The sequence below is a fragment of the Bombina bombina genome, chromosome 6 (genome assembly GCF_027579735.1).
Source record: "Bombina bombina isolate aBomBom1 chromosome 6, aBomBom1.pri, whole genome shotgun sequence".
Taxonomy (NCBI): domain Eukaryota; kingdom Metazoa; phylum Chordata; class Amphibia; order Anura; family Bombinatoridae; genus Bombina; species Bombina bombina.
The window spans coordinates 1,128,316,801-1,128,327,670 of NC_069504.1; the positions used below are offsets into that span (position 1 = coordinate 1,128,316,801).

The following is a 10,870-nucleotide window of genomic DNA, read 5'->3' on the forward strand; positions in this document are numbered from 1 at the left end:
GCTAAACGCACGAGGAGGGGACAGGAGAAGGGAGGGGACAGCTATTGAATGGGATTTGAGAAGATCACTGTTTCTGGGGGCACTAGGGGGGGGGAGGGGCAGGTACCGCACAGAGCAGGGGGCGGTGCTAAACGCACGAGGAGGGGACTGTGGGGGAGGAGCTGCCGCAGTGACACTTGCCTGGTAGCAGTGGTGCGAGCCGGTGCCTGCGGGAGGATGCGGTGCCCGCTGCCGTGCGGGATGCAGTGCCCGGTATGAGGGGACTGGCGGGCAGGATGCGGAGCTGTCCCCGCACTCGGCTCCCGGTCGGTGCCAGCGCATTGTGCGTGTTCGTGCTGTGCTGGCTCTACGTCTTCCCGGTGTACCGGCTGCCGGATGAGAAGGAGATTGTGCAGGAGGTGGTGCTGCTCGGGTCCTCATGGAAGAGAAACGCGACGGAGGCCGAGATCTTCAGGTACATGAACCGGGGAAGCTGGGTACCCCCTATGGCGCGGTGCCCGGGCATCCTTTGTTGTGGTGCCCTGATACTCTATCCCTGGGTACCAAACTCCTCAAACCTGGTGCATTCTGGTCTCATTCTGCCCCCAGATGCCATGACTGGGTATTTGTCACCATTGCCATCCCTGGGTACCCTGGCATCCTCTTACTGAATGAGCCTCTCCCACCCAGAGCCCCCTGACCTCCTCCATCCCAGGGTACCCAGAGCCCCACTTACCTCCTCCATCTTCAGGTACCCAAGCCCCCTGACCTCCTCCATCCATTGTTACCCAGAGCCCCCTGACCACCTCCATCTTCAGGTACCCAGCCAGAGCCTCCTGACCTCCTCCATCCATTGGTATCCAGAGCCCCCTGACCACCTCCATCTTCAGGTACCCAGCCAGAGCCTCCTGACCTCCTCCATCTTCAGGTACCCAGCCAGAGCCTCCTGACCTCCTCCATCCATTGGTATCCAGAGCCCCCTGACCACCTCCATCTTCAGGTACCCAGCCAGAGCCTCCTGACCTCCTCCATCCATTGTTACCCAGAGCCCCCTGACCACCTCCATCTTCAGGTACCCAGCCAGAGCCTCCTGACCTCCTCCATCCATTGGTATCCAGAGCCCCCTGACCACCTCCATCTTCAGGTACCCAGAGCCCCCTGACCTCCTCCATCCATTGGTACCCAGAGCCCCCTGACCACCTCCATCCCCGGGTACCCAGAGCCTCCTGACCACCTCCATCTTCAGTTACCCAGAGCCCCCTGACCACCTCCATCTTCATTTACCCAGAGCCCCCTGACCACCTCTACCCACAGGTACCCAGAGCCCCCTCAGCACTCTCAGCCCCTCCATTTCTTTGTCAGCCTAATCCTCTCCCCAGTCCCTGTAACTGACCCTATCAGTGAGATGCACAAAGTAAATGAGTGTTTCATTGTCTGGTCCTTCTCTCCCACTTACAGAGATCAGCAGTGCCAGCCATTGCTGCTGACAACAATCTTATAGTAAACGTCTGTGCCAGCAGCGTGTTACTATTATTTATGTTGCAGTGCCATTCTCCTGCATGTAAACGGGTTCTCTGTTCCAGTATTTGGGAATCTGAGTAATGTCTGACATCCTGCAGGAAGGAACAATAGGCTGAGAGCCCCCCCACTGCCAGACACACAGGGGGCAGTGTTAACTCTGTCACTGCCAGACACACAGGGATGTTAGTTAACCCTGTCACTGCCAGACATACAGGGTTCAGTGCTAACTCTGTCACTGCCAAACACACAGGGATGTTAGTTAACTCTGTCACTGCCAGACACACAGGGATGTTAGTTAACCCTGTCACTGCCAGACACACGGGTCATTGTTACTGATGGAGCAGTCAAGGTTCATCTGCAATGTTTTATGTTCATTGACTCTGTCACTGGCTGCCATATTGTATAGAATGAGCAGAATAGTGTCAGCAATAGTGTAATTAAAACAGAGGAAAATGATTACATTTTGCCCAGTAAGCTTGCTCTAAGGTACATATTTCTCTATTGCTGAATATTAAGGTTGGGAAATAAAGTCTGTGTGTTTGAGCACAGCTGAATCATTATAGATCTATATATATCATTGTGTGATGCAAACAGACTCATACTTTATATTTCAGGCAGTTGTCACTCACACACTCTGCAGGTAAAACAGTGCCTATGTTTTTTTACTGCTCTGCTAAAAATAGAGATGTGACTGGACTCTGGAGATATTTTGCAGCTTATCTGCGCTGGGGCTATGGCTGTGTTTTATTGGAGCTTGATGTTTTTTTTTTTTGTCTTTGCCAGCACTATATGGTGATGCAGGGAATAGCTAAAGGCTGCCTCTTAATTCTGTTTGCAGAATACCCCAATGTTTTGATATTCCTGGCTTTGTGATTGATTGTTTGTGTAGGCTGCATATTAAAACGCCTTCACGGGAGTAACTATGGGGCAATATTATAGCAGTGGCTTAGATGCAACAAATCTGCTGCTAAATGATTAGAAGACCCAAAGAGCACAAATTAAAAAAGGGCTAAAGCTCAATTTCCCAGTGAGATGCGTCCTATAGACAATAATGTGGGAATAGCTTTTTCTATGCGACTGGTGGATTTATGGTGCTAAAAACAATGTTTTAAAGCATGTGCTGCAGTTTGTTCAGTTACATTTAACAGGAGGTTTTAATGCAAGCATAAGGTTTCTTGATTCATAGTTGGTGTTATATTTGTAGTAGTGTCCCATGTTAAGGGGTTAAACATATAAAGTCCTGCTTGGGCATTGCATTGTATATGGCCAGTTACTGGAGGCTACACGAGTATGCAGCTTCTGATTGGCTGTCTGGCTGTGTCTTGCTCACAAGCTGCAATGTGTTGCTGAGCAGTATTTTAGCTATGTATGTATTAAACTCATAGCTAGGGAATTTGAGTATTTTATTTCTGCATGAGACTGTCCCTAACATTGCTAGTTCCCTATATGTGTTTTTAATTTAACATTTAGGACAGTTTGTGTTGTATATCAAGACAACCTTTCTTGCATAGCTGCATTTGGAAGACTGGGTATTCTGAAATATAAAGTTTACATAAAAATGAATTTCTAAATGAATAAACTAAACTAGATACACAATGCTGCATTTTGTTTCTCTTTATCAACAAGAAGTGTTGGAGTGTCCCTTAGTGACAGCAAATCGTCCCTTTTCTGCATCCAGTGTGGCACTTGCAATATAAATAAGCATTATCTCAACAACACCACACAGAGTAAAGGGCACATTTTGTATGTTCTGCTCCTCATGTGTCTATATGTTTTCCATGGTACAAAGTCACATACATTTATTTAGAACATATGTTACAAAAAGAAAACGTCCATAGAGCCGGATGAAAAAATAAGAGGAATGTCTCTGAGCACAAAGGTTAAAGGGATAGTCAACACCGGACACAACACAATCCCATATTTTTGAAACCCAAACGAAGATCCGCTGGCACTGCAACCCTTCTGTAATTCCTTGTCCTAGTAATCATCCACAATACATGAGTTATTCAGATCGAAATATGTCCGCCTAACTCCCCCCAACGTTACGTATCTACCTTCTTTCACTAATCAGAATGCAATCCTCAGTCAGAATTTTCAAACTCGTTCACAGAGTTTTGCACATGCGCGATTGTATAGGAACCAAAAAAGCAGAACTTTATTTAGCACAATTGTTTCTGCCGGGTTCTATTTGTAACAGTACCTTTATAATGATAATAAGAGGTAATTGTCACCGGCATTGAAAGGTTAAGTCCTATTTCTGACTGCGATCTGAATTGTTAACATATGCGCATGCACAATGACGTATGATGAGCGTCATCAATACCTACATGAACGATCCTGAAATGGCATAGAGATGGCGAGGAGTTAGGTGGCCATATTTCGAGCAGAATAACGTATAAATCGTGAATGATTACTAGGACAAGGAAATAGGTAATACAGAAGGGATGCGGTGCAGGCAAATCTTTGGTTGGGTTTCAAAAATATGGAATCCTGTTGTGTCGGGTGTTGACTGTCCCTTTTAAGGTTTAAAGAATAGTGAGAATCAATGATAAAATGTAACTTTTATTGTTGCAAATAAAATAACAGCAAAACACGAACAGATGCACTGTTTGCTGCCCCACACGAAAACTTATAAAAACACCACAACACTGGTACTGATTGAAGGGCTTAAATTCCTAAAATATATAGTTACCGTAAATGGTCAAGGGGTGTCAAAAATGGCTAAACGTTGAATATAAATCTGATAAACTGTATTTTCTAGAGAACAGCCTTTATTTGTCTTAGAAACAGTTAAAGGGACAATCAACCCACATTTTTTCTTTCATGATTCAGATAGAGCATGCAATTTTAAGCAACTTTCTAATTTAATCCTATTATCAATTTTTCTTTGTTCTCTTGCTATCTTTATTTGAAAAAGAAGACATCTAAGATAAGGAGCCAACATTTTTTTGGTTTAGTACTATAGACAGCACTTGTTTATTGGTGCTGACCAATCAGCAAGGACAACCTAGGTTGTTCAGCAAAAATGGGCCGGCATCTAAACTTACATTTTTGCTTTTCAAATAAACATACCAAGAGAATGAAGACAATTTGAAAATAGGAGTAAATTAGAAAGTTACTTAAAATTGCATGCTCTATCTGAATCACAAAATTTTGGATTCAGTGTCCCTTTAAACCTCTTTGTACAGGTATTGAATATATTTTTAGACTGAAAAAGCACTTTGGTAAAATGCAGATTTTTAATCAAAAGCATTAAAGGTTGCCCTGGCTAGATGCCAGTAATCTTACTCAAACTATGCGCTTAACTATTATCCCAGTACTATACTAGGTTACTGAATTGGGTTTTATTGTTTGAAAATTGGGTAGCACATTTGCATTCCACTGTTATAAAGTCCAAAAGGACATAAACTATTGCCAGTGATCAAGCACAGATTTGGTGCTGACGAGGTTTATTATTGCCACAACGTTAAAGGCACTGAGTAAAACAAAGCTTAGTTTGTTCTAATAATGGAACACTTGTATGCCATAGATTTAACTTGACCATTTGACACCCCTTGACCATTTACGTTAACTATATATTGTAGGAATATAAGCCCTTCAATCAGTACCAGTGTGGTGTTTTTATACGTTTTCGTGTGGGGCAGCAAACAGTGCATCTGTTCGTGTTTTGCTGTAATTTTATTTGCAACAGTAAAAGTTACATTTTAACATTGATTCTCACTATTCTTTAAACCTTAAAGGGACATTAAACACTTTGAGATGGTAATATAAAATGATAAATTGTATATAATAAAACAACTCTGCAATATACTTTCACTATGTATTTTGTCCTCTTTGCCTGTAAATCCCTTCTGAAATTGTGAGCTTTTCAGTTCCTGCTAGAAATGGAAGTGCAGAACACTGTTAAATCCAGCACAACCATTGGCTGCACACTCTAGTGACCTATTTATAACGGTCCCTAATTGGCCACAGCAGAGAAGGTAACACAAGTTACAACATGGCAGCTCCCAGTGTTTTATAGACATTAAGGGCTCCATGTACTAAGCAGTCAGCGAGCTACCCGCAACAAATCTCGCGTCAAAATTCGCAAACTGATATGTACAAAGCCGTCAATTATGTTAAAACTCGCATCTTTAAAATTGCGAGCGTACTTATCCGCCAAACCTCGCTACCGCTCCATTTTTCACTGTAATTAGACACATTTGACCACCAACTCGCCAAAAACGAATGTACTAAAAAATCTATTTGTCCGCTCGCTACAATTTCCGCTCCCACCTCGTTATTTTTGCCTCGCCACCTTTTAGGTGGCGGGCAAGGTACAAAACAATAGGAAAGTCAATCTAGACGCCAGTCTAGACATATATAAAAGGCAGTAATATCAGCATTGTACAGCATAGAGCGAGACGTCAAATTTATCAATAATCCGCCACTGCTCGCGGCGGGCTAGACTTGTCTATTTATTGGGGGATTATTAGTACATAGTGACAGCGGACACCATTTCGCCCGCGGCGAGTAACGGCGAGTTTATCCGCGTCTAAAATGACGGATGAATTGACGGCTTAGTACATGGAGCCCTAAAACTTTACACTTATTTTGTCACTTTTTAAACAACTAATGAAACTTTAAAAAATACATCTACATGTTACTCATGGACTAATCTTTACTTTGAATGCATCATTCTATCTAGCATGTATTTAGTGTTTAATGTCCCTTTAAAGTAAATGTCAACTTTCATGATAAAGTGCCGTTTAAAAAAAAAAAAAACCTATTAAAAACAAGGGCACTTTCATTCATGAAAGTTTACATTGCAGCGGATTTTACAAATACTTACCTTCTTCTCCTGCAACACCGGATCGCCGATCCCACGCCTGCAGCTCCTCTGTACTTAGTCAGCAGTGACAAAACTGTCTCTCTCCAATCACGGCTTCTCCCCAGGAGCATTAATCTGGTGAGGCCACGCCGTGATTGGAGGAAGCCGGTTTCGTCATTGCTGTGTTAGTACAGCAGTAAGAAGCAGACGGGGCGATCGGCAATCCGGCGTTTCAGGAGAAGACGGTAAGTATTTGTAAAATCCGGTGCAATGTAAACTTTCATGAATGAAAATGTCCCTGTTTTTAATAGTTTTTTTTTAAAAACGGGCACTTTATCATGAAAGTTGACATTCACTTTAACCTTTGTGCTCAGAGGCATTCCTCTTATTTTTTCGTCCTGCTGTTGGGATGTTTTCTTTTGTTACATATGGCTATATTTGCCTATGCACAACTATTTGTGGGACCCTACACAACATTTCCCGACAAGGTTCCCAAGTAGCAACTCTACACCAGTCATTATTTCAGCTACACTCTTGTTACGTTTAGAACAGGCTGCACATAGACGGAATATACTTGCAGTTGGACTGTAAAACGGTCTTTGCCTACTGGTGTGTTTAGAATGGTTTACACATCACTTCTTTTACTCTTATTTTGTCATTTGCAGTAGCCCTTTTTGCCCACTGAAATAACCACCTATACTGAAAATTTCAGTACTGCAGTATGGGCTAAAAAACCTAAACAAGGAGTGGAAAGAAATCCCACTCTCAGTGGGGGTAGGGAACAATATGTACCAAAACGTTAATTTTCAGTTGCTCTCTCTAAGTATTTCTGTTTGTATATACAGAAAGATATAGGAATGCTTTGGTGTATTTAGTGTTAGGTGAGATAAGGAGGTCCGTTCAGCCCATTTGAATGGTTGTGGTTTAAATGAGTGAAACAGCTATTTCATATAAAAAAAATAAACAAACAAGCTATTTATCATACATTTTATACTGTGTAGATGGTATAACAAGTCATTGGAAACACATTAAAGTCCAAATTACACTTTCATGATTCAGATAGGGCATGTCATTTTAAATAACTTTCTTATTTGCTTTGTTTCTTTTGTTATTCTTAGTTGAAAGCTAAACCTAAGTAGGCTCATATGCTAATTTCTAAGCCCTTGAAGGCCGCCTCTGCATTTGACAGATTTTCTTAGCTAGAGGGCGTTGGTTCATGTGTTTCATATAGATAATATTGTGCTCATTCACGTGAAGTTAGCACTAACTGCCTGAAATGCAAGTCTGTCAAAAGATCTATAACAGTGTTGGTTATGTAAAACTGGAGAATGGCAAATAAAGGGATTATCTATATTTTAAAAAAATAACATTTTTGGTGTTTACTGTCCCTTTAAGGGAGATTCTTATATCAGGAAGATCTGCAAAGCAATAATGTTACTCTCCTTATGTGCATTTTGCCTATCTGTGACTATAGAGCAAGAGAAGACGTCCTCTGCTTTGTGCTCCCTATTGTGTGAAATTATTAGCTGTGTTCTCATGGCAAGTGAGTCTCTGATGTTTAACCTCTTGTGTGTGTGTTCCCTATTTTGTGTGTGCCTGCTGGCTGTGCTCTCCCCATGTGTGCGCCTGCTGGCTGTGTCCTTGCCATGGGTGTGCCTGCTGGCTGTGCTCTCCCCATGTGTGCGCCTGCTGGCTGTGCTCTCCCCATGTGTGCGCCTGCTGGCTGTGCTCTCCCCATGTGTGTGCCTGCTGGCTGTGCTCTCCCCATGTGTGCGCCTGCTGGCTGTGCCCTTGCCATGGGTGTGCCTGCTGGCTGTGCTCTCCCCATGTGTGCGCCTGCTGGCTGTGCTCTCCCCATGTGTGCGCCTGCTGGCTGTGCCCTTGCCATGGGTGTGCCTGCTGGCTGTGCCCTTGCCATGGGTGTGCCTGCTGGCTGTGCTCTCCCCATGTGTGCGCCTGTTGGCTGTGCTCTCCCCATGTGTGCGCCTGCTGGCTGTGCTCTCCCCATGTGTGTGCCTGCTGGCTGTGCTCTCCCCATGTGTGCGCCTGCTGGCTGTGCCCTTGCCATGGGTGTGCCTGCTGGCTGTGCTCTCCCCATGTGTGTGCCTGCTGGCTGTGCCCTTGCCATGGGTGTGCCTGCTGGCTGTGCTCTCCCCATGTGTGCGCCTGCTGGCTGTGCTCTCCCCATGTGTGCGCCTGCTGGCTGTGCCCTTGCCATGGGTGTGCCTGCTGGCTGTGCTCTCCCCATGTGTGCGCCTGCTGGCTGTGCTCTCCCCATGTGTGCGCCTGCTGGCTGTGCTCTCCCCATGTGTGTGCCTGCTGGCTGTGCTCTCCCCATGTGTGCGCCTGCTGGCTGTGCTGTCCCCATGTGTGCGCCTGCTGGCTGTGCCCTTGCCATGGGTGTGCCTGCTGGCTGTGCTCTCCCCATGTGTGTGCCTGCTGGCTGTGCTCTCCCCATGTGTGCGCCTGCTGGCTGTGCTCTCCCCATGTGTGTGCCTGCTGGCTGTGCTCTCCCCATGTGTGCGCCTGCTGGCTGTGCCCTTGCCATGTGTGTGCCTGCTGGCTGTGCTCTCACCATGTGTGTGCCTGCTGGCTGTGCTCTCACCATGTGTGTGCCTGCTGGCTGTGCTCTCCCCATGTGTGCGCCTGCTGGCTGTGCTCTCCCCATGTGTGCGCCTGCTGGCTGTGCCCTTGCCATGGGTGTGCCTGCTGGCTGTGCTCTCCCCATGTGTGCGCCTGCTGGCTGTGCTCTCCCCATGTATGCGCCTGCTGGCTGTGCCCTTGCCATGGGTGTGCCTGCTGGCTGTGCTCTCCCCATGTGTGTGCCTGCTGGCTGTGCCCTTGCCATGGGTGTGCCTGCTGGCTGTGGTCTCCCCATGTGTGCGCCTGCTGGCTGTGCTCTCCCCATGTGTGCGCCTGCTGGCTGTGCCCTTGCCATGGGTGTGCCTGCTGGCTGTGCTCTCCCCATGTGTGCGCCTGCTGGCTGTGCTCTCCCCATGTGTGCGCCTGCTGGCTGTGCTCTCCCCATGTGTGCGCCTGCTGGCTGTGCTCTCCCCATGTGTGCGCCTGCTGGCTGTGCTCTCCCCATGTGTGTGCCTGCTGGCTGTGCTCTCCCCATGTGTGCTCCTGCTTGCTGTGTTCTCCCCATGTGTGCCTGCTGGCTGTGCTCTCTCCATGTGTGCGCCTGCTGGCTGTGGGTTGTCACAGTGGGCAACTCAGGAGGTGGGGTTGTCACAGTGGGAAACTCAGGAGGTGGGGTTGCCACAGTGGGCAACTCAGGAGGTGGGGTTGTCACAGTGGGCAACACAGGGGAGGGGTTGTCACAGTGGGCAATACAGGGGAGGGGTTGTCGCAGTGGGCAGCTCAGGGGAGGGGTTGTCGCAGTGGGCAGCTCAGGGGAGGGGTTGTCACAGTGGGCAGCTCAGGGGAGGGGTTGTCACAGTGGGCAGCTTAGGGGAGAGGCTGTCACAGAAGGCATAGATGTTAATCATGTTTAAGCGTAGTTAAAAAAACAAACAACAAAAAAACACTTTTCAATAAACTTTTACTATTTATGTTACCCTCATTAACTGTAATTTCTACTTTTTGTTTGTTTGTTTTATAGTTCTGATAATTGGAAGCACACATAGCAGGCTTCATAACCTGTAACCCTGCTACATATCTGTCACTATCTGGCCTCAGCAGATGTGATAAAATACCATAAAGCAATGGATATTTGCTAACAAAATGACTGTGGCAATCCTTGTCTACTGCATTAATTAGTCTGGAGGGGATCACTCAAATAAGGCAACTGGGAGGGGGTGGGGGCAGGGGCTAGCCTCTTTAAAAACAATTAAAGCAAAGAATGTGTTAATGCATTCAGAAAGTTTTTATACACAGCTGCTGTTTATTTATTGCAATGCTACAGAAAAGTCTTCTAATTACAAGATGCTTTTTGTTCTTTTAATATAGAAATAATTGAAAAGACTGGGGAGTATTGGGGTAGAGCACTAAGTGATTCACCTAAGATTATCAGTTGCCTGCTGTTGTCAAACAATATATTAAATCTGTTCAGGGGTATCCCGAAGAACACCAACGCAGGTAGAACTAGGCATTAGCTTTTAACCTTTTTTTATCAGTACCCTCTGCAACATTTGTTTTTGTTGTTACCCATTTATCTTATGCCGTGGAAGGATAGATTGGCCTACAGGACACCAGGAGATGTCCTGGTGGGCCACCATTACTGGGGCTAACTGGCTACAATTTAAGGGGATATTAAATCGTATGAGATGGTAATATAAAATGTATACCTTTTTAATATACTTTCATTATTTTTCCTGTAATTTAACACTGAACATTGTTTGTTTTTTTACATTCCACAGATTTTTTTAAAATTTATTTTTTAATAAAGAAATAGACACCGCCATGTCTCAACTTAAAGGGATAGTAAACCCAAAATTTTTCTTTCATGATTCAGATAGACCATGCGATTTTAAGCATATTTCTAATTTACTCCTATTATCAATTTGTCTTTGTTCTCTTGGTATCTTTATTTGAAAAAGCAGGAATGTTAAAGTGATG

The 10,870-nt window shown here is 45.3% G+C and overlaps 1 protein-coding gene across 1 annotated transcript in view; it reads left to right on the forward strand.

The window, feature by feature from the left end:
- The first annotated feature begins 216 nt into the window (after positions 1-216).
- Positions 217-10,870, forward strand: part of ST8SIA1 (ST8 alpha-N-acetyl-neuraminide alpha-2,8-sialyltransferase 1) — a 137,586-nt gene continuing 126,932 nt past the window's right edge. The window contains exon 1 of the mRNA XM_053719101.1: positions 217-454. Within this exon, the coding sequence (XP_053575076.1) occupies positions 255-454 (200 nt within the window). The 5' untranslated portion in view covers positions 217-254. The remainder of the gene's footprint in view (positions 455-10,870) is intronic.